We start from the raw sequence: 24,224 nt of genomic DNA on the forward strand, positions 1-24,224 counted from the left end.
AGAACTGAATAAAAGGCGAGTCTCTTGGCTTGGAAGGCAGAGTCGATCACTGGAATGAAAGAACCGAAGACGAGCTGGAAGAGAACGGCTACTGCAACTCGACACTAAGCCACCTGGATACCATTCTCAAGGCTGATTAGGCTTAACCAGGGAGAGGGGACACCAGCTTGTGTGCTTGAACTACAGCTACTGAAATAAGTGACTTCATTTTGTCCGCGTTTTCCGACGATCCCGTGCAGTGCAGGAGTCCCCCAACGTCCTCCCTCTTGTCCCCACGACTGAGGCTTAGGAACAGTGAGATCTGCAGGAACCAACGTCTTCAGCTGCATTTTCTTCATATTAAAGGTACTGTGCCAACCTCATTGAGAGAACTTACCTCTCGTGGTGAAAGTATGTGGAACTTTTCCAACTTGCAGGCCTAATCAGCTTGTAACCCAACATATGATTCTTTTTCATACAACCTGCTTCTGAGAACTTTGGCAAACACTTTACCGTTTACTACAAGAACTGCTATTCAATATCCAAGACACTAGCCCATTGACTTTGGCCTAGGCCTAGTGAACTGAAACTATTTGCACTGCCTAAGAAAGTATTTGTGATCTATTCTATTTAACTTGTGCCTTTTACTCCCATTGAAAGTAACTGAAATGCCATTTTGCTCCTATTTCAGGGGAGCCTAACTTACTCAGAAACTTATTGGTTTGGTATTGAAATGTGTTTGTGTATAATATTGTTTCCTCCTTCTAGTGAATGTTTTCTAAATGATTGTGTAATAAATGAATAAGTGTTTGCTAGGTAAGATTTGCACAGAACTAGTAAATCTTCCTTTCCTGGTTCAACCCCAGACCTTTTCTGATTTATTAGTGGGATATTTTTCATTAATACCTCAGTGAGTGGGAACCTTTTTCCACACTCACATAATCTTCAACTCTTTTTATGGGTGTCATTTTTAAGGCTCTCCATAGTGTCTTTTTAAAGTTATCATATTTAACAACAATAAGTGCCTGTTGCTGGGTTTCCCTAGGGGCTCCCCTTTTAACTTTCTTGTGCTAACCTTGAGTGAACTACAGTTCCCAAGGGTAGAAAAGATCTTTGGATCCCTTTTACATTTTATTTAGTGAAACCAACACACCCCACCTTATGTGGAGTGCTGGGGAGATACGATGTATCCCCTTTCACACTAAAACTAACAATTTGTTTTTTTTGTAGAGCGTGCCTGGCCTAAAAGGCATCTGGGTGCATATCTAAGGTTACATTTACATAGAATACAGCATGGTAAATTTACAAAAGAATAGTGGACAGTAACAAGCTATGTATACAGTAAGGGTAAGGGTAAGAGATCATACATATAGCAAGCAGATAAAAGCATATAAAATAGTGCAATTTGGATTGGAACAAACAATAGAGGACAATAGGTAAAAAAGATGCAGTATATATACAAAGAAATTCCAGTACAGTGGCCCAGATTTAGGCATCTTGGGTCGCCAACCAAAACTTGGCTTTGTGCTTGAATGACTGGAAAGATTGTTCATTCCTGATAAGGTTGGGCAGGGAGTTCCATAATTTAGCAGCGAGAACTGGGAAGCTTACCCCGCCAGCTTTCTGCAGTTTGTATCTGGATACATTGAGACTATGTGCTTGGGCAGATCTCAGTGGGCGTGTAGAGGAGTGGTGAGAGAAACGGTTTACCAGATAAGTGGGGGCCGGATTATTCACACGTGTGTGAGGGCGAGCGTTGAGTGATATTCTTTGGGTGACTGATAACCAGTGTAGGCTTGGCCTGGTGTCAGAAATGTGCAAGGATCTCGGGAGATTAAGGGCAGCCCTAATGGCATTATTTTGAGTAACCTGAAGTTTAAGTTGCGTTGACTAGTCCCTAGGTACAATGCATTGCAGTAATCGAGCTTAGACATAACCAATGTCCTGGCAAGTATGGTGCAATTAGGAGTGGTAAGGAAAGTGCGGCAGGCTGAAATAAGTTTGCAGGTATATGCGGATGCTGCAGTGACAGCATTAGTTTGTCTGTTGAGCGAGAGTGTGGAATCGAGGTAGATTCCTAGTGTTTTGGTATTATTAGAGACCTGGATGCTATTGCCATCAATGTTGAAAGCTTTGAAAGCCGGATCCAGTCTGTTAATCCTATTTTGGGAGCCAAGGATGAGGAGCTCAGTCTTATCGTCATTGAGACAGAGCTCATGTTGGGCCATCCATGCTTGTATGACTTGATAAACCTCATTGAGAGCCTTAGTGTCTATAGTGTGGTCACCCGTAATAGGAATGAGTATCTGGGTGTCGTCAGCATAGTGTATGTGACACCCAGATAGTCAAGTATGTCAAAAAGAGGTTTGGTGAACACATTATAGAGTGGTGGAAACACAGGATCCTTGGGGGACCCCGCAAAGGACCAAAGGACAGGTGAAGGTTAGGCTGCGGCGGATGGGGAGAAAACTCATGGACCTGTTGTCCAAGAACGATCTAATCCAGGTGGTAGCTTTGTCTGAGCAGTGAGCAGTAGTTTTAAGATGCTGGCAGAGGATACGGTGGTTGACCAAGCCAAAGGCCGCTGATAAATCAAGGAGAAGTAACAGGGCTAGTTTACCATGGTCCTTGAGGTCCTCAATTTGTGTCTTGAGGTCGACGAGTGCAGTCTCTGTTCCGTGCCTGGGGCGGAAGCCAGATTGTCTAAGGCCAAGGAGATTGTTGGATTCCAGGTAGTCCTGTATCTGCAAATAGGCCGCACAGTCGAAGATTTTAAGTAAAAAGGGGACAGTGGTGATGGGCCTATAGTTTGTTGGTATGTTTGGGTCCAAGGTCGGTTTCTTTAGGAGAGGAATGACCCATGCGTCCTCGAGGTTCTCAGGGACAGTACCAGAGTTGAAAGAGGAGTTAATAAGAGCTGTGATGAAGGGAGCTAGTTCATGTGCAGCATCCTTGATAATAGGAGCAGGACAGGTATCACCCTGACAATTAGACTGTTAAGTTTACTAATTCTTTCGACTTCTAAAATGCTAAGTGGTGGGAAGTTTAAAGGTGCATGAGTGTGAGCAAATGGAGTGGTTACAGGATTGGGTTGAGAAACATTCTGAAGGCAGTTTTTTTGTTGTTAATTTTCAATTGAAGAGTAGCTATCTTGTCAAAGAGTGCTTTTTGGATATTGGTACACCAAATGCTGTCTTTACTGCAGGTGTCTGGGGGTAGTGGAGAAGGTGATTCCAACTCCTTCAGGATTTTGAAAAGCTCCTTGGTGTAAGATTCATCTTGTGTTATGCGTGTGTTGTAGGTCTCCTTTTTTGCTTGGAAAATAGCCTCCTTGTAGTTGAGGGTCGCAACGATGAGGCTGACTTTGTTGGCTAGGCAAGGGAGACTTTTCCAGCGGGATTCGGCGGTGCGTTTCTCTTTGCGTAGGGCTCTTAATTGTGGGGAGAACCACAAGTTGTTTGGGTTTCTTAAGTTTAGATGGAGCTATAGTGGTAATGGCTTTGAGCATAGTACAGTTGTAAACATCGAAAAGGGAGGTGGGGTCAGTACATGATCGTGCAATTTTGGAGTAGGTAGAATGATAGGGAGTAGTTTATCACGCGTAATGTCCTTTTTGTTTCTTGTAGATATGGCAGGTGCGATGTCCTGTTTATTCTGCATGTTATTGGCTGGAATGTTAAAGGTGATTATGTGGTGGTCAGACCACGCACATGGAGTGTTCAGTTCCATATTAATGTTACAGTTAAGGTTGGCTACCCAGTCAAGTGTTTGCCCTTTGACGTGGGTGAGTTCACATACGCGATGTGTGAAGCCTAAGTTAGTGAGCGTGCTGGCGGTTTCCAGAGCATTGTGGTCATTGGAGTCAAGAAGTCTGAGGTTAAGGTCGCCTAGTAAGATGATTTGGGAGTTCATTTTAGTTTTCTCCACTAGAATGGAGGAAAGGTCCTCAATGAAAGTAGTAAGAGGGCCTGGAGGCCTGTAGACTAGGTACAGGATTGTGGAATTATTGGGTGAAATGGCAAGTTTAACGGATAATAACTCTGCAGAGGGGATTTGTACATTATAGGTGATTCTAATGTTGACACCGTCTTTATTTATAAAGGCGACGCCTTTAGCCTGGCCTGAGTTATGGTCACATCGGATAATGGAATAACCATTGGGTATAGCGAGGGAGAGGAGTGGGCTGGACGCTGCATGAAGCCATGTCTCAGTGACGGCGATTAAGTCGAGGCCATGAGTGGTAATAAGATCAGCGATATAGAGTGCATGAGCAGGGAGGGACCCGGCATTGATGAGAGCATCAGTTTCATTAAAGGTATTTTTCTGGTCCGGTGGTGAGGTGGGAGCTAGTGGTAGGGTAGCTTTCAGTATTTGGTGTGAATTGCGCATTTGGGGAAGTGTATGTTGAAATCTGGACCCAAGTCTAGAGTTTCTAATAGGTAGTGTGAATGTTGGTTAGATGTGGGTTTGGATGCAAAATGCTGTAACCAAAGGGATGGAGAGTCAAAGTACGGATTAGACACTGGGTCAGACGAAATGAGAGGAGTGTTGGGCGTGAGTTTAGAGGTGTGAGGTGAGGGTAGCCCAAGAGTGGGTGTACTGTGGTACAGGTGCATTTTGTGAGCAGTGTGGCAGGGGAGCGGTAGTGTAATGGACTTAGAGGTCTCAGTAGGCAAGGCAAGTAAATACCACAAAGCAGGTGACTTAACCAATAGGATAAGGATGCAATGAATTAAGATGTACATCAGCATAGTGAGTTAGTAGTAATGCGGGTCTGTATATTTCCAATGGTATTGGCGAGATCAGAGAGGGTAAGGAAGAGCATGAATAAGTGCAAGTGGGTACACAGTTAATAAGAGTTATGGCAGTACACTCTTTCTTAGTGATATCTATAGTAGGCAAAATGCAATGGAAAATGCTCAGAATACCGGCAGTACTTTGACTCAATTACAAAAAAAGTCACGTGGCATTCAAATAAGAACAAAGAGTGCGTGCTGAGGATGGTGCAAGCAATTAAAGTTAGTAACATTCAGATAATAACATTGGCGGAGGGCATACAATTGGCAGGGACCGAGCCACGATGTGACAAGGTGATATGGTTGTTTTTGTTACAACAGAGAACAATTAGGCAGACAACGAGGTAGAATACATCGCTATTACGCATCAAGGTGTGGAACCGTGTTTGAGCAGATGCTATCCACGTGAATATGCTAACATTATTAAATAGTTCCATAGCGAGGTAAGCTTAATAGTCAATAGTTCCACAGTGAGAGCTACCAAGTAATATAATTAGAGTTAGTAGGAGAATATGATGAAACGGCGGGAAGGAGAGCACTGCCACAACACTGAGTAGTATAAGTGAAGATGGCACGGGGCTAAGGCACGCAAGTAAGATGCGTGGGTAAGCAATGGAGGCTGGTTGCGAGGTGGATATTTAGAATCTCTGGTCGTGACAGATTCGGCCGAACGCAGAGGATGATCTTGACATTAAACAAGTAGGGGAAACAGATGTAGTACAATGCGGCAAACTGTAAACCTCTGATCAAGAGTAGATATGGAGACAGCAACGTGCTGTTGAATCTTACCTCGTTGGACAGAGCACAAGAGGGCGTGGCGGATGAGTTCAGTTATTGGTATATCCGTAACCCAGATTAGCGGCTGGGTTTTGGTAGCCGTGTACGTGAGTATGTAGCATCAGAGTTTCTGGGTCTGGCGTCTGGCAGTTCTGGACAGGCTCGGGACAGGAAACGAGCCTGGATATCGTGGGCCTTGCTAGAGTGGGGCCGGCTTCGCCTGCCGGTTGATTGGAGGAAATGTAGTATTTGTCAACCAATCAGGATGAACGCTGGTTTCTCCGGTGCAGTTATTCTGACGACACTGCTTCATAGATGCAAGACGCCATCTTGCATGAAGTCTCCCTCATGGCAGTCAATGGGGGCACGAGTATATAAAAAGTTTAAATCAGCACAGACGACATTGTGCGAGATCAATGGATAAAAGGCAGATTGCCTTAGTGTAATGTGAGATGGATGGCGTAGGCGCGGTCCGTCTCATCAGCTGGATGTAAATACAGCTGTAAAATGCTACAAGTGCATGGAGCCCGATTGGCTTCCCTTGCGCTGCATAAGAATCCTCTTGGTGCTGGGGGACACTGCTCCTGCAGTGTTGGGGGAGCACCTGCCCCACCCACGGCTCAATATGGCAATTCTGGTACAGTGACTAGCTTACCTTCAATGGCTGGTGGCAGTGATACCTTGTAGTAATTTGGTGCACCTTTACTGCAGGCTGTGTTCACAGCTGCAGTAAAGGGACCTAAGGGTGTCTTTTTCCGAAAACGCCCCCGTCTTCTTTTTTTTGCCATTTTAGTGTTTGTCGTTTCTTGTTCCTTCCCCTGATATCCAGGGCAGGAAATTCCTGTGTGTGATTTTTGTCTTCGGTAGGAGGCCCCTGGACTCCCCGCCCAGGCTCAAGTCTGTCTGTGAGAGCAGGAAGTGAGGGAGGAGTCCAAAACTCCCCAGCCCTTCGTCTTATGCCTTGCTTGAATGGGAACAAATCCTAGTGGTGGGCTGGCTGTCCTGATTGGACAACCAGACTGCCCCTTCTTTAAAATGCGGGGAGAGAATGCAGAGGTTGTGCTGTAATTCCCGATAAATACTGAGAACCTGGAAGCTGAAGATATGTCGACCACTGGAACTTAAACCAAAGAGGATGACGAAGGGAAATCGGCAGAAACAATTTCCAGCGACCGGAGAGCCTGCTGTGTAACCGGAGCCTGCTCTAGCCCTTCCTTCCAATCGACCTGGGGACTCCGAAAACGACGATCCCGGCCCAGAGCCTAATGAGACTTAGACTCAAAAAGACCTATATTTTGAACCATCCCACGCGTTGCTGTAACCTAGTGTTGCAATACCCTGGGACCTCAAGCCATCGTGTGGTGCACGGTCTTCCGAATTGCGAATCTCGCTGAAACTTCGTGAGCATCCTGGTGGATCTCCAGAGGCACGAATCAAGTCCAAAACTTCCCCTCACCAGAGTGCTGGACCTTTAAAACGACGGGAATTCAACCGCGATTTTCTGTCTTCTTCTGTGCTCCTTGAAAAGGTGCGAAATCCGCAGAACCACATTCAGCCGCGAGCAAAACCTTGCCTAGAGCCTTCATCGATCCCTGCTGCAAAGTCCCTTATGAGGTCTTGTTTTCAGTCTCCACGACAAGGAATCCACTGACCAGGTATTTGGCTGCAGACCCTGAAGTTCTCCTGCTGCAAAATCTTCAATGCTGAGGTACTGTTTTGGCTTGGGTATGTACTTACCTTAAGCCCGTTAGGATTTCTGCGTAGCTATGTGGTGTTTTCTGTGATTGGGAGGTCCCTCATCAGGTACACCCAGTCCCACTGCTAGAATCCTGCTGGGGTGTCTTGTGAAGCCCCTGGACCCTCTTCTAACTCTAAAATGAAATACTTACCTGTTTGCCCAGTTTTCCTAAGGAACGCTGACTTTTGCTACTAAAGAACTTATTCTGACACCGCCTGTTGGTCACTAGCCCTAGTGAACCCCCTTCTGCCACTGAGAACACTCATGCTCCAAGAATAAGGTAAAGACTGTCAAGGGATTGGGACTTCTGTCTAAAAATGAAAATCAGTGTTTCAAAAGTTACTTGTAAAGAGTTGGTTGGTAACTGTAATTCTAAGAGTGAACAGTTACAAAAGTTCTTACTGATCTTGAATGTGTGATGCACCAAGTATGGTTAACATCTTTTTCTCCCAAAAGTAAAGTGTTGGTTTCACCAGATTAGTCCCTTGAGGATAATTGTAGGAATGTCCCCCAACTGGATCTTGCTTACCCTGACTTGCTGCTAGCCTGTCCTTAATAAGTCTGCATTAGGTTGTTGCCTATCTATAAAGTAAAGTGTAACATTGGGTTTTACATTCCCCCTCCAATGTGAGGTTAAACAAAATAAGTGGGTTTTACTTACCCTGTGTTAGCTGTGTGCCATCCAAAATAAGTTACAAGAGTTACTGCTTACCTCAATCTGGGGTTCCCGGATTTCAAAAGCATCTGTAATTGTATATTACATCCTTAGGTTTTGCATGCCTAGTATAACTGTGTGTTATGACAAAAGTAGTTATAGGTTTTTACTGCACCTAGAATAGGTGTTTCACTAGTCATCAAAAGTATATTGTCCAGTTGACTGTGCTGAGACTCAAACAACTGGAAGGGTCTACTGCCCTTACATTACTGAATGAAATTGTAAAAAGTGACCATTGGTTTTTACTCCCCAAGAATAGGCTTGACGTATACTGAATGTGTATGAAAAGGTTTTGACTTCCCTAGAAGTACTATTAGGTACTTCAAGGTCTATACTTGGGTCTGTGAACTTTCAAGTATAGAGTTGTGTTTTTATATTGTGATTTAATATAACGTGTTAGTACTTACACCTAGTTTTATCTGGGCCTACCTGTATTTAAATAAATCCTTTATTTTACAATACATAGTGTTTCAGTGTTTCTTTAGATCATTTGTATGACAATTTGACTTGTACCGATTCTGCAGCCTTCTCTCCCTCCTAAAATAAGCCTGGCTGCTCTGTCTACACTACCATATACTCAGGTGGTAGTCTTATACTAAGAGTGGGGTCTTGTACTGCCTCATTTGAATGGTTTTACTAAGCCCTTAGTTGGACTTCAGAAAAACTGTCCCAACAGTGTTTTACCAAGAAACCTTGAGTATAAGTGTCTACTTGAACCACTGTGATTGAAAGACCTCTGTGTAACCTCTTGCACTGCTCACATTCATTCGAGATAAGCCTGGCTGCTCAGCTCACTACCAAAAACTGTGGGGTACAGACTTATTCCAAAGGTTGGTTTTGCATACACCTGTAGTCCTAGTTGTGTGTAGTGGTCCCAAAGGGTACTGCATACAAATGTTGCTTAACAGGGCTCCTGCCTGAAGTTATCCATATCTGGCATGTTACAATTGCTTTTCTAGTGAGCTTAGCCTTGTGAAGGTGTTTAGTTGAACAAAAGCAAAGTAAATTCTTAGTATAACAACTCTACAATAGATCCTCACCACCTGCCACCAGTGTTATGCACGATTGTATGCAGTGCCCTTTGGGTGCACTACAACAACCCTGACCTCATGGCAATAGTGTTAGACAGAATTGCATGGAGGACCCTCTGGGACCACCACATACAATAAGGACTACAGGTGTAAACCAACCCAACCTTTGGTAAAAAAAATCTGAACTACAGTTTTTGGTAGCAAGCCGAGCAGCCAGGCTCATCTCAAGAGTGAATTTGAGCAGTAAAAGAGGTTACACAGAGGTCTTTCAATTACAGTAGTTCAAGTAGACACTTGTACTCAAGGTTTCTTGGTAAAACGTATTAATTTATTACACAATCATTTAGAAAACATTCACTACAAGGAGGCAACTTATACACAAACACACTTCAGTACTGAACCAATAATAACAAGTTAGGCTCCCATAAAGTAGGAGCAAAATGGCACTTCAGTTACTTTCAATGGTAGTAAAAGGCACAAGTTAAATAGAATAGATCACAAAAACTTTCTTAGGCAGTGCAAATAGTTTCGGTTTACAAGAGGACTCAATTCAGTTCAATAGGCATCGGCCAAAGTCAATGGACTAGTGTCTAGGATAGGAAAGCAGTTCTTGTAGCAAACGGTAAAGTCTTTGCAAAAGTTCTCAGAAGTAGTTTCGGCAAAAAAGGATCATATGTTGGGTCACAAGCTAATTAGGCCTGCAAGTTGGGAAAGTTACACAAACTTTCACCGCAAGAGTGGTGTTCTCTCAATCGGGTTGGCACAGTACCTTAGTATGAAGCAAAAGATGCAGCTGAAGACGTTGGTTCCTGGCAGGTCCTGCAGATCTCGCTGTTCCGGAGCCTTAGTCGTGGGGACAAGAAGTAGGACGTCGGGGGACTCCTGCACTGCACAGGATTGTCGGAATACGCTGACAAAATGGCGTCACTTCAGTTCCAGTAGCTGTAGATTTAAGCACACAAGCTTGTGTCCCTCTCCCTGGTTAATCCTAACCAGCCGTGAGAATGGTATCCAGGTGGCTTACCAGGTGATGGGTCCCACCAACTCAAAGGAAGAAGTCATCCTTGAAGGGGCTTCTCTGTCGAGATGAACTTGGCAATTCGGACCTGCAGCAGGGCTTCACCTGGCAAACCAACGGTCCAGGAGTTGCAGCAGCCGTCCTCTTCCAGCTCTTCTTCGGATCTTTCGTTCCAGTGGTCGACTCTGCTTTCCAGTCCAAAAAACTCACCTTTTAAAACAGTTCTCTCCCTTTCATTCCAGCCTAGCTGTCACTCACCCAGCAGGGTGGCTGTCCTTGCCGTACAGTCAGCCAGCCAATCACGGCAGAGTGCATTTGGGTCTCATAGGAGACTAAGCACAGGGAGTTTCTGGCACCTCCCTCACTTCCTGCCCACCCTAGACACTCAGGCGCCAGAGGCGGTCTTCAGTCCTGAAGCCCGCCAAAGGCACACGAACAAAGGGACCAAACCTGGCTTGGCGCGCAGAGACAAACTCTGACCTTTCCAAAAACAAACGGCGAAAAAGAACACCGGGACCTGTTTAAATGAAAAGGGGCTCAAGGCGCCATCTTGAAAAACATGGCTCACGTGATTTTTAGCTACTGGTGTTCGCGGTCAGGAAAAATCATGGTAGTTCGTTGTAAAACCACTGCCACCAGCCTTTTCAATAGGAAAGGGTAGCATTTGACTGGTACATGAGTATTTAGACACAGGGGATACTAGGTAACCCCTCGGGCACTCCATTGGAAAATGTTGTGTGCTGGGTCTAAGAATTTGGAAATACTAGTAAAGTCAATTTCACTTTACATTCTCTGGGAAACAGTAGTTCATCCCAGAGAAGGTATTTAAACCTTTGGGAAGTCTAAAAGATATCCCTGTGTCACTGCACTGAAGGTGTTGTGCAACACACATGAAAAGATGATGCCTATGGAGTTGTCTAAAACTCCATAATCAAAGAACACAAGCGTAAATCACACATCAAAATACATGAGAGTGGGAAAAAAGGCTCAGTCCTCAAAATCCAGCAAAGTTGCTGAGGGTCTCCAAGGTGAAGGGAATTAGCACATTTATGAGAATTCTCCCTAACAAATAGGAACCCAACCTTTGATATAAGTCTGTACTACACAGGTTGGTAGCGTGTTGAGCAGCCATGCTTATCTCAAGAGGGATCAATGTGAACTTTAGGGGAGTTACACAAAGATTCACAGTGACAAGTATACACACAAGGTTTCTTGAATAAACAATTATTAATTTGTTTGTCAGTTAGAATAAGCCTTCTTCAGAAGGGAGCAATATAAAAGCAACTTACAAATACGCTCCAAAACTACACACTTAGTTTCTAAATCAGTAAAGACACTTTTGGCATGGACCCACAGTCACAACCTACACCCTCCGGTGACTTCAATAGCTAGGGTGCTGGGGACATTAATATCTTACTGTAGCATTTAGAACATTTAGGAATTGGTCAAAGAAAAAGGTTATAAGATCACAAATATCCTTAACAGGCAAATACTTTTGTATCCCCTAAGCAGAGTCATTCAGAACAACAGGTTAAGCCAAAGTCAATGGGCAAAAGTCTATAGGAGCTGAAGCACTTCTGGTAGTTAAGTAGAAAAGTCTTTGAACAATGTTTTAGAAGTCTTTGAATAAAAGAATCAATTTAGGGCCACAAGCTGTTTAGGTTTGTGAGTAGTAGAAGATGCAAGCAACTCTATAATAAGAGGTATGTTCTCACTGTTCCTAGGCCCAAGTCGTGGGGACAAGAGGGAGGACCTCTGGGGACTCCTGCACTGCAATGGGACGGTCACTGATCGCAACCGGCAAACTTCAAACAAGTGGCACTTCGGTGTTTCAGCTCCTGCACCTATCGCAAATAGCAACACCGCGGTTCCTGGCTGTCGAGATGGACTTTCCTTGCTTCTGAGGTCCCGCACTCTGTTGAAGGGGCTCAGGCTCGGTCAGTCCTGCTTCTAGGGAGTCCGGAGGATCTTCCTGGAGCTCTTGGTCAACTTAAAAGCAATGCACACAATCTGGTGTTCCTCTCCCTGGCCATTTGGTTTCCAGCATCCACTCTGGAAATTCAACCAGCTCTGAGAAGATGTCCAGGTGGCTTACTTTGGAGTTGATTGGTCACACCAACTCAAGGGGAGAAGTCGTCCTTGCAGGGGCTTCTCTGTCGATATGAATTTGGAGTTTCAGCACAGCAGCAGTGCTTCACCAGGCAAACTAACGGTCCAGAAGCAAAGTTCTTTGTCAGTTCCTTCGTCCCGTGGTTGACTGCCTTCCAAGCCAAAAGCCTCACCTTTTATTCAGTTCGCCCCCATTCATTCCAGCCTAGCCTAGCCTAGCTGTCAGTCACCCAGCAGGGTGGCTGTCCTTGCCGTACAGTCAGCCGGCCAATCACTACAGAGTGCATTTGGGTTTCCTAGGAGACTTAGCACAGGGAGTTTCGGGCACCTCCCTCACTCCCTGTCCTCCGCATATGCCCTGGAGCCAGAGGCGGGCTTCACTCATGAATCCCGCCAAAGGCAGAGCGTACAAAGGGACCAAACCTGGTTTGGCGCGCAGATGAAATCTCAAGTCTGACCTTTCCACAAAGAAAAGGTGAAAAAAGAAGACCGGGGCCATTTTGACAAAAATGCCGCACTTGGGTGCTTTAATGCAGCTGCGAACGGAGCAAGCAGTAAATGCACACCACGCAAGTTAAAAGTGAACCACTGCCACCAGTCATTCAGTGAGGAAAGGGTAACATAAAAATGTTACATGAGAAGCTAGACAAAGGGGATACTAAGTAGCCCCTCCAGCACCCTATTGTTAGATAGTGTGTGCTGGGTCTAGAAAGTTATAAATGTAAGTAAAGTCAATTTCACTTTACGGCCCTGGGAACAGTGCTCCTGTAGCATTTCTGTTAAACTGGCAAGCATACCAGAATGGCTGATGACAGTGGACGTGTTCTACTGACTTCTGTGTAATATTTACTTGCAGGTTGTACTCGCAGCCGCGTTCATTCACAAAAGGGTAACCATTGACCCAAAATGGTGACCATTTTCTTTTGCCATTTCTTGGTTGCATGTGCTTTCTTGGTCCTTTCTAACGTGCTGGGTGTGGGACGTCCTGGTTTGACTTTTGTCTTCGGCAGGAATTCTTTGTGAAGCCTGCCAAGGCACCAGAGTGTCTGAGGACAGGAAGCAGGGGAGGATCCTGAAACTCGGCTTGTTTTTGTCTTCTGGCATGCCTGCCTGCAACCAGTTCCAACTGGGAGCCTGGCTGCCCTGAAATGACAGCCACCCCAGAAATTTTGAATGTAGCATGAGTGCTGATTGGCTGGGTTCCCGGTGCACAGACCGAGTCGACCACTGGAACCGACGATCTGAAGATTGCTATGGCCAGACGCACGCAGCACCTTCCAGCAATGCAAGAAGCCTGCGGAGGTGACCGCTGCTGTCCTGACCCGTTTTTCAAATCGACAGGGATGCTCCGAAGAGGACTACTCCCCCCCCCCCTCCACCACCCTTAGACTGGTGGGCATAATTAGTTTTAAGACGACCTGCAATTTAAGCCATCCCACGATGACCACCAACCTTCCTGGGCTGCAAACCGTTAAATGCCCCACGACCTGCAACCATCTTGCAGTGCATCGACTTCTGAAGAACGACGACTCCGGTACTGAGTCACTCGTGGTAATACTTAACTGAGTCATTCTGTTGCTCAAGTGCTGATTTGAGTGTTTGGGTGTTCACCCATACACGTTCGCCCAGACCCAGCGCTTGTGCGGATTCAGGGAGCCTTGTCTGAAGTCCCTGAACCCTTTTTTTTTACCAACAAAACTGTGCTTCTTACTTTTAACTAAAGAATACTCTGGAACTTTGCCTTTTCTACAGCTGTGCCTTACCTACTTTTCCTTCCAATCTGACTTAAGAACTCATACCTACACAGGGGTGGAAAGCTAAAGCATTTGGCCTCTGAAAAGTATCACAAGTCTTGAAAAGATCCCATACATCATAGGGATTGGGCTTTTAAAGTTAGGTTATCCTTCTTGTGAACTGTTTTCATTATACTGCATCACTTCTTACCTTCCTTTTGCTGTCTAAGTTACTGAATGCATGTTTAAGTACCAAAAGCGACTGTATATATGTTTGATAACAGAGTATTGTGTGAGGTTACTACCTGCTCATTTCATTTTCTAGTGCATGTTTTTGGGACTATAAGAGTATTTTTTTACTTACCCGTCTAAATTGAATTATCGTGTGCTTTACCGTGTGGACTCAACTCATTGTGGACCCCTGACCACACACACTTTCTCCTGAGACCAAGCCTTGACCCCTCTCCACGCTTACCTTGATTGGGTTTGGCTAACCTCCGAGAGTTCCCCTGTTCACTATAACTAGGCTGGCCTCTTAAAATCTGTCCACCAGGCTGGAGTCTAGAAATCCATCTAAACACAAACCACTTCAAAAATAAAACCACCTAGTGAATCAAAGCAACTAAGGAGGATCACCAGTAGTCCCATGCCCACCAGACATCTACATAATCATCCTCACCGAAGAAATGTCTGCAAAATACTTCAGACCCTCATTGACTATTCACTGACAACAGTAGCCTGACCGCGAAGTGTCAAAGCGGCATACATTAAACTTCTCCTTAAAGACATATCCCTCATCACGAATCTTCAACATCTACATTACCCCACTCATCAAAACTCATGGACTCACTTGCTACAACTGTGCAGATGCACAAATCAAATATAAAATCAATGCCACCAGAGAACCGGAACAAACACCAATCATCTCACACAAAAACTAATGGATGAGCACCAACAGACCAACATAATGTAAGCAACTCAAAAATGCTGCCGGCTTCTCCCCCAAAGCCACAGCCTGGATCTAGTCTTTCCTCAAAGGGAGACTTATGAGGGTCTTCTCTCACACTGCTTGTGCAGCACCCGCTACTATACACTGTGGAGTCCCGCAGGGCTCATGCACTGCACCCACATTATATAATATTTTCACCTTAGCCCTCTTCAATGATCTGTATGATCGCGGCAAAGCCTACACCAACTATGCCGACGACACGCAAGTCTTACTCCCCCTAACCGGCTCTTATGAACAAGACTCAGCTGCCCTAACTAACATTTACACAGCTATCCAGACATGGATGGCAGCCAACGGTCTTTGCCTCAATGGCGATAAAAAGGAGATCCTCTTGGTAGGCACCAAAGAGACGCTCAATAAACTCTCCCATCGGTAAAGCACCTTCAACATTGATAACACCCATCACTATTTCCTGCGGTCAATACTCTAGGGGTTTTTCTCGACTCTTCCTCGTCTATGACCAGACAAGTCAGTGCTATTGTCTCCTCAGCTGCACTCGCCACAAAAAAAAAACTCTTCCCTATCCAACAAAGAATGCCTTGCGATTGCCAGGGCTACAGTCGGCGCCAAACTAGACTACTGTAATGCCCTCTTCCTAGGCACCTCCTCCAAAAACCTCTAGCTGCAAGTCACAAAACAACGCCCTTAGGGCAGCACTCAGCATCCCCAAAAGGGAACACATCTCAGGCAAGAAGAGACGCGCACTGGCTGCCAGTGAAAGAGCGCATTCTGTCTAAAACCTTGACCATCACACACAAGTGCCTTTCACGCAGGCCCCCCCATAGCTTTCTGAAAAGATCACCCCCATCACATCCTCCAGACCCATTAGACCACACCTCTCCAACCAGATCTACGTCCCATCTTTCAAAAGAACCAAAGCAGGGGGATCCAGCTTCCAATACCTAGCACCCAAAAACTGGAACGCCCTGCCCACAGCACTCAGAAATGAAACATCCTACACAGCTTTTCGTAAAGCACTGGAAACTAAACTCTTCAGCTAAATATGAACAACTGTGTCCATTACATGTTCATACTCCACAGGAACATTAGATGCTTTTTTAATTCTGTTATACTGTAACCAAGGAACTTGCGTTGTCATTATTACCTGCATGAAAGTATTCTGTAACAGCGCCACGATGCCCAAAGGCTAAAGAGCACTTCATAAAAAAGCAAATAAATAAAATCCGTCAACACAAATATCATGGTCACGCCCAACAACCCATCTAAACATCACATTCCACGGCCTAAAGAAATGGGAAATCGACCGGGATCTTCCAAAATAGTTACATATCAAAGAATATTAATGGACAACAAACCAACACTAGAGTCACAAGTCAATGCAGTAGTAGAGAAATGCTTCTTCCATCTAAGTACACAAACAGATACTAACTTCCTCAACTTCCCACACAGAACACATGCTCTCATCTTCTTGGTCATATCAAAAATAGACTACCCCAACAGCAAATATCTTGGAATGCCAGACTACCTCGCCACAAAACAGCAACAGACCGCAGCTACAAGACTACTTTTCAGACTCGCCAAGAAAGAACACACAGGGTTCGAAATTGAGATTCGATAAGCAGGAGCTAAAACCAGGTCGTGGGTGTCAGGCATCACCAAGTAGGCAGGAGCTACTGCAGTAGAACTGGGAGCTACCAGAGATGCTCCTTTCACTTTTTGTTCTATTTTGTATGAACCGTTATGTTTAAATGTATATTAGATTACATGTTTGGAAGGCACCAGTTAGCCCTAGGAGCCCAAGGTAGCTCCTGGTAGCTTTTGGTGTCAAGCTAACCAGGCTCTGCTATGCTAGAAGCAGGAGCAAAATAGCTCCTAGCTGCTCTCAATTTGGAACCCTGACATATCATTCCAGCACTGAGAACGCTAGTCTGGCTATCAGTCAAAATAAGAATTGGCTTCAAAACACTTTGCATAACCCACAGAGCAATCCATGACAAGGACCAGAATTCATGCAAGAAAACAATCTCAATATACAGACCGAAATGAATCCGCAGATCCAGCAATGACATACACCTTGAACCTAAGCAATATTCAAAACTGAAATATGGTGAATCGGCCTTCTCATGCATCCAAGCAAAGCTCTGGAAGCCACTTCCCACAGAACAACAGAAGAGCACCTAACAGTCAGGAAACCACTTAAAACCCGTCTCTAACTAATCAACCTAAACAACTAACTGTAGAAAAGATCTTCCCCCTCCTTGAAGTGCCCACCCTGCAGCTCCCCTTTCCCCAAGGACCCGGATACCCTCTCCACGGCATTTAAAATCACAATTACCCATGCCATAGACACCATTGCTCCTCTAACTATGAGGAAAGCTAAACACTCCAACACCTGGTTCTCTCAAGAGCTGCTAGAACTACGATCCAAGAAGAGATGTGCGCTTTCAGTTTGGAAAACAAACCCCAATGAGGTCTCAAAAAGGGCTTTTAATGCCATATCTAGAGAATACAAATCCAGGATCATCAAGGCCAAAGCAGCGTCCTTCAATACTAGGATAACCAACGCCAAATCAGGGACGAAATAAATCTTCACCATCTTTAGAGAGCTGGAAAAACCGTCCTGCCCATCTCCCACTTTCTTGAAGCATGAAAAATGGTGCAACAACATCCAATCGGCCATGCTCGGCAAACTGAATACCTTACAATCCAAAATTCGAGCCCATCAAAAGGCCCTCACTCACCTTCTCTCTGACCTTCATAGCAACCCACACAACACCACGCAAACCAAGTCACCAAACCCTTTTGAGTTTAAGGAAATTAGTGAAACTGAAGTCGCTGCCCTCCTCAAAGCCATTAAACCCTCTAATGGCAAAGGTGATGCGTGTCCAGCACAGCTCATTAAAGACTGTGCCTCCAACCTGGTCCCTTTCCTCACAGCATTCATTAATGCCTCTTTCCAGTCCGGCTTTGTCCCAACTGGCCTTAAGGAAGCTTGGGTCCGCCCGCTCCTTAAACCATCCTTCGACCCACTGGTTCCAGGGAACTATAGGCCCATCACCACGGTCCCTTCCTGCTGTAAATTCTGGACAAAGCAGCCTACCTGCAAGATCAGAAATACCTTGAGGACAACTGCCTCCTGGGCCTCCGAAGGTCTGGATTCCGTCCTCGCCACAGCACTTAAACGGCTCTCCTTGACTTGAAGAATCAAATGGATGACCTTAGAGACGCAGACAAACCAGCGCTGCTCCTTCTCCTTGATCCATTGGCAGCATTTGACTTCGTTGTCCGTAACACACTGTCACCACCTTGCCAAAACTGACAATTTCTCCCCTAAGGCGTATGACTGGATCACATCGTTCCTACAAGATAGGGCCATTAAAGTCTTCTCAGACTGTGCCACCCCGAGTCATATCAAATGCAGAGTCCCACAGGGGTCCTGCATTGCACCCACACTGTACAACCTGTTCACCAGGCCCCTGTTCATATTACTGAATGCCCTGGGCATCTCATACTAATTATGCAGACGACACAGGTACGTATTCCCCCCCACCCCCCGTGTGATTACCAGGCCGACAGCATCACCCTCAACTCATTTTACTCCAAGATCCAGTCATGTATGGCACAAAACTGGTTATGCCTCAACAGTGAAAAAACTGAACTGTTGATTGTCCAGTTTGCCGAGGATGGAGGGGGACCCAATCAATATTGCTCCTTCACTGTTGATAACATCCCCATCGCAGTCTCCCAAACGATCAAAACACTCAGCGTCTACCTCGACTTGGACCTGACCATGGATAGACAAATCAGCGCCATTGTCTCCTCGTCTGCCTACTTCTCCAAGCTACTTAATGCAGCGAGACCCTGCCTCTCCTTGCCCAATTGCCTCACCATTGCCAGGGCAATCATCGGATCAAGACTGGACTATTGCAATGCACTCCTGGTAGGGACCTCCAGCAAAAACATTGCCAAACTACAGGTGGTCCAGAACAATGCCCTTGGGGCTGCTACTGGGATTTCCAGGAAGGATCATATCTCCACACCAAGGAAGCAGGTGCACTGGCTGCCAGTTAAAAAAAGGATCATCTTCAAAACTCTTACTCGCGCATAAATGCCTCCATGATCTAGCACCCCCTACCTGGCCACCCGAATTCCGAAACTCCTCTCTAAGGCCTACTAGGGTGACCTACACCAACCTGATCTCCACTCCCAAAAATAGGTAAGTGCAGGCAGGTGGCACTAGCTTCCCCTCCATGGCCGCCTCACTCTGGAAGGCCCTTCCTGCGCACCTTAGGATGATGGACTCCCATTTGGCATGCCGCAAAGCCATCAAATCTAGGCTATTTGTCTGAATTGTTAATCCTTTGTTCCTTGTGATAATGTGTTCTCTGTAACATGCCTGAAACCAAGACTGTATCACTAATAACAATTAAGCTTCCTTACATTTTCATGCAAAGCGTCTCGATGCCTGTGGGCTGTAGTGCGCTCAACAAATATAAATGTAGCACTAAGAGAAATACCCATTCTCGATACAGGGAGAGATGCCACAAATTAAGGTACAACCATTGTTAGGCAAGACTGTATGCAGTACCCATAGGGTGCACTACAACAACCCTGACCTATTGGAATGGATTACCAGTGACCCCAAGACAAGAAGGAAACTACCTCAGTTTCAGGAAGGCTTTGAAAATCTTATTCCAATAAGCCTGAAGTATTTTAGTGTATCCTTCGAGCTGAGGAGACACTATACACCCTGAGAGTACTAATGTGACTTGAACCTCTCTGCGCTCACCGCGCCCTGATGCCCGCGGGCTTTCGGCGCGTTATAAGCACAGACATAGACCTTGCAGTAGAAACGCAACCTTTGGAATAAGTCTGTACTACACAGGTTGGTAGTGTGGACGAGTTGCCAGGCTTATCTCAAGAGGGGTCAATGTGAGCTGTAGGGGAGTTACACAGGGGTTCACAGTGACATGTATCCAAGCAAACACACACAGAGGGTTTCTTGATAAATAGTTGATTTATTTACCGGTCAGTTGATGAGCCTTCTTCAGAAGGGAGCACTGTAAAACACCACACAAATCTACTTCAAAACCACACAATCTTAGTTCAGAATCAGTAAATACCCGTTTGGATGGCATACAGCAGAGACCTACACTAACAGGTGACTTCAATTGCTAGGGTGCTGTTGACATTGATTTATTACTGTTGGCATTCAGAATTAGGTAAGAGCCTGTAAAAAGGGAAAAGATTATTAGAGCAAACAAGACACCACAAATATTTCTTAAGCCGGCAGATACTTTCAGGTACCCCAATAAGAGTCATTCAGTTAAAACAGGCTAAGCCAAAGTCAAAGTCAATAGGTAAGAGTCTAGATAGGCTGAAGCACTTCTTTGGAGGCAAGTAAAAAAGTCTTTGCAAAATGTTTCAAAAGTCTTTGAAGAAAAAGATAAATCAATGTAGGGCCACAAGCTGTTTAGACTTGAGAGTAGAAGATGCAAGCAACTCTACAGAAAGAGGTAAGTTCTCTTAGACTTTGTACAATCAACCGGCAAACTTTCAGTGGCTGTTCGTGTTTCAGCTCCTTGAGTCTACCGCAAATAGCAACACTGCGGTTCCTGGCTGCCGAGATGGACTTTCCTTGCTTCTGGGGTCCCGTACTCTGTTGAGGGGGCTCGGTCAGTGCTGCTTCCTGGGAGTCCGGAGGATCTTCCTGGAGCTCTTGGCCAACTTAAAAGCAATGCACACAAACTGGTGTTCCTCACCCTGGCTCTACGGTTTACAGCAGCAACTGTGGAAATTGACCCAGCTCTGAGATGGATGTCCAGGTGGCTTACTTTGGAGTTGATTGGTCCCACCAACTCAAGGGGAGAAGTCGTCCTTGCAGGGGCTTCTCTGTTGATGCGAACTTGGCGTTTCGGCACTGCAGCAGGGCTTCACCGGGCAAACCAACGGTCCAGGAGTTGCAGCAGCCGTCCTCTTCAAGCTCTTCTTCGGTTCTTTCGTCCAGTGGTCGACTCTGCCTTCTAAGCCAAAAGACTCGCCTTTTATACAGTTCTCTCCCTTTCATTCCAGCCTAGCCGTCACTCACCCAGCAGGGTGGATGTCCTTGCCAGACAGCCAGCCAATCACAGAGTGCATTTGGGTCTCCTAGGAGACTAAGCACAGGGTTGGGCACCTCCCTCACTTCCTGCCTACCCCAGACACCCTGGAGCCAAAGGCGGGCTCCACTTGTGAATGCAGCCAAAGGCAAAATGAACAAAGGGACCAAACCTGGTTTGGCGCAGAGTAAATCTCAAGAAGGACCTTTCCACATAGAAATGGCAAAAAAGACTGGGGCAATTGTGACAAAAATGGCACCCTTCGGTGCTTTACTGCAGCTGCGAACGCAGCCTGCGGTAAATGAACACCACAGTAGTAAAAACAAAACCACTGCCACCAGCCATTCAGTGAGGAAAGGGTAACATAAAAATGTTACTTGAGAAGCTAGACAAAGGGGATACTAGGTAACCCCTCCAGCACCCTATTGTAAGATAGTGTGTGCTAGGTCTAGAATAATTACAAATGTAAATAAAGTCAAATTCACTTTACTGCTCTGGGAAACAGTAGTTTATACCAGAGAAGGCCTTTCAACCTTGGGAAATCTAAGACTTCCCTGAGTCACTGCACTAAAGGTGCTGTGACAATGTAAAAGACGATGCCTATGGAGTTTGTCAGACTCCACAAGCAAAAGAAACAGTGTACAAAAATCACATTAAAATACATGAGGGAGTGGGAAAAAGGGCCTTACACTCTCTAGGTCAAAAAACTCAAGTCCTCAAAATCCAGAAAAGTTGCCGGGGGTCTCTAAGGCAGAGAGAATTGGCACATTTCTGACAATTGTCCCCAACAACCATAACTGACTCAACCAAGCTGGTCAGTCTAAACAAAAAACAAACAATATCGCCAACAGTAAAAGCAATTTCAGCCTTAAACAAAACAATTAAGCCTAAAAAGTGAATATATACCTTCCTCACCATGAACCCTACTAAAACTCAATTTCCAACACCAAAACACCACCAAAACTATGGTCACTTAGAAACAAACAGCGACTGTTTTTTCCCTGAACAGAATCTACCAACAGCACAGCAAAAGCAATATCTCTCTGTCCCACTAACTAACCCTCCCCATTTCGGATCCGCCGGAAAACCATGAAAATGGCAGCGGTGTGCGGTACAAATCTTTCACATAACAGAAAGCTGGTCAAACTACACAAGCGCCAAAGGACAGGCACAAATCACATGGAAAAGCCATCTTGTAGTACTCAATGGCATTATGCAGAAAAATGCAAAAAGTGCATAACACAAGAAAAATAAAAATGGTAAAAAGGTATCTGCTGCCACCTGGACACATCATGCAAATAACTACAAATGGTACCAGAAACAAAGTTGTAGGTACACAGTGGGTCTACCACACTTCACCAAAGGTGATGTGTGCAGGTAAAAACAATGATATTTTACTACCAATATTCAGACTTCGTTCGGTTAGATCTACAATAGAGCCAATGCTGCTCTGCAGTGCAGCCAAGAACTCACTAGCAACCCATACAATGGGGAATTACCTCCTCGGGAATGGAGGAGGAGGATGATCAAGTGCATGCTCAATTAAAATGGGAGGCGAGCTACATCCGGGAGAACTTTGTGCATGACAAATTTTGATTTAGTAGGTCATGAGTTTCGAGTCATTCACCACATGCAAGCTTTATCTTGTTGCAATATGTTTTCAGGTGGAGGGAACAAAAATACGAGTAATTTTTGTAGTGTGTGTGGATTTTAAGATGTTAAATCAGTTCACAAACATACTTTATTTATAATAGCATATAATGTGAATCAAGGTCTTGTATTGTGCAGCAATTTAGGATGAATTTGAATATCAGGAATGGTCCAATTACGCTTTTAACCTATGTCACTCAGGTATCGTGCATTTTTGTCAAATTAAGTATTTATTATGTGGGACGTTTATGGCACATTGCTGCCAAAATAAAGTATAATGTAACCACATCGAAAAGTTCTCTTGCACTGATGGCCATCAGGACTAATCAGTGCCCCAAAACAGAGGAGCTTAGCAAGGTAAGTGAAGCAAAAAGGCTTTACTTACCTTCAAAAGTCAGTAAAGATTCAAACAGCTGGGTACTATTAATATTTATGTAGGGAATGCTGCCTACATCTTCCCAACATGAGAGAAAGATCATCTTTTAGGATCACTAATTAAATGAATAAACAAAATTCTTCATTAAGTCATGAAACGGCTTCCTTACCCAGATTGGGAGAGCATAGTCGACTGAAGGATTGTAGCTTTGGAAGCTACAGACTTGGCATATTCCAGTTTAACTTGGGACTGCGTCAGCGGCTGGGATAGGACATCAGTAACCCGCAGCTGAAAAAAAAGAAATGTATGTGTAAATTTACTGAATACGTGACCAATTCGATTTAATACATGAACTGTTCAGGTCAAACAAACACCGTTTTCTACAGCATTCTTCCGCTGTGATGGAAGCGCAATGATAAAAGCACTATGATAGAAAATCGTGATGAATCAGAAAAACAAACATTGGCCAAAGAATACGATTCATGTGCTTGGGTTTACTATTAATCTGCTTATTGCATGAGAACCAACCATTCAATGTGAGGAAAACGGTAGCCTCCAACACAGCCAGAGTATTTTTTATTTAATTCTCTGCTAAATGGTATGCACCAATGTTAGAACATTTTTTCCGAACCAGTGCTGGTGTAGGGTGTTCTGGGAATCCAACCTTAGTGGTTGCTAACCAAACACTCAGTTGATAGTGTGACTGAGCCTAGACTAAGGAGATCAGGAGATTGATTTAAAGCAGTTTGTAAGTAGAGTTCAGCATACAAGAGATTTTCCACACACAAAAACATACCTATTTACAACACAGATGCATCATTAATTAAAAACATGTACACAAATATACAAATGGATTTCAGATGGAGTTAGGACAGCTATCACACGAATGCATACAGTCCAAAGTAATACTGTGCCAAGACACGTTAGGGGAAAGGATGTTAAAGTTATCATAAGCTTTATAAAATGGATTTGTTAACACCAAAGAAAAGTCACAAAACCTATCAAGTTCAACCTCAACCTAGAAATAAGTGCTCAACAAAGCTTCAGGTAAGTAATCAAGTTTTGGATGCCTTAAGGGAGTTTTGGAAAAGTTACAATCCTCCCACAAGAAACCACAGCGTTCAATGTCAAGTTTGTCTGTTTATTTATTTGGTATTGCACGCCAAACCCATTAGGTAGCCGGGTGTGTGTGGTAGATCAATGTCCACTTCAGAAGCCGAATCCTTGAATGAGC

The 24,224-nt window shown here is 44.8% G+C and overlaps 1 protein-coding gene across 2 annotated transcripts in view; it reads right to left on the reverse strand.

The window, feature by feature from the left end:
* RPN2 (ribophorin II) overlaps positions 1 to 24,224 on the reverse strand; it is a 514,179-nt gene that overhangs the window by 268,491 nt on the left and 221,464 nt on the right. For both annotated transcript variants that reach the window (XM_069652295.1, XM_069652294.1), the window contains exon 8: positions 23,160 to 23,278. In XM_069652295.1, coding sequence (XP_069508396.1) covers positions 23,160 to 23,278 — 119 coding nt within the window. The remainder of the gene's footprint in view (positions 1 to 23,159; positions 23,279 to 24,224) is intronic.

Source organism: Ambystoma mexicanum, chromosome 3p (assembly GCF_040938575.1).
Source record: "Ambystoma mexicanum isolate Mex_15411 chromosome 3p, UKY_AmexF1_1, whole genome shotgun sequence".
Lineage (NCBI taxonomy): Eukaryota > Metazoa > Chordata > Amphibia > Caudata > Ambystomatidae > Ambystoma > Ambystoma mexicanum.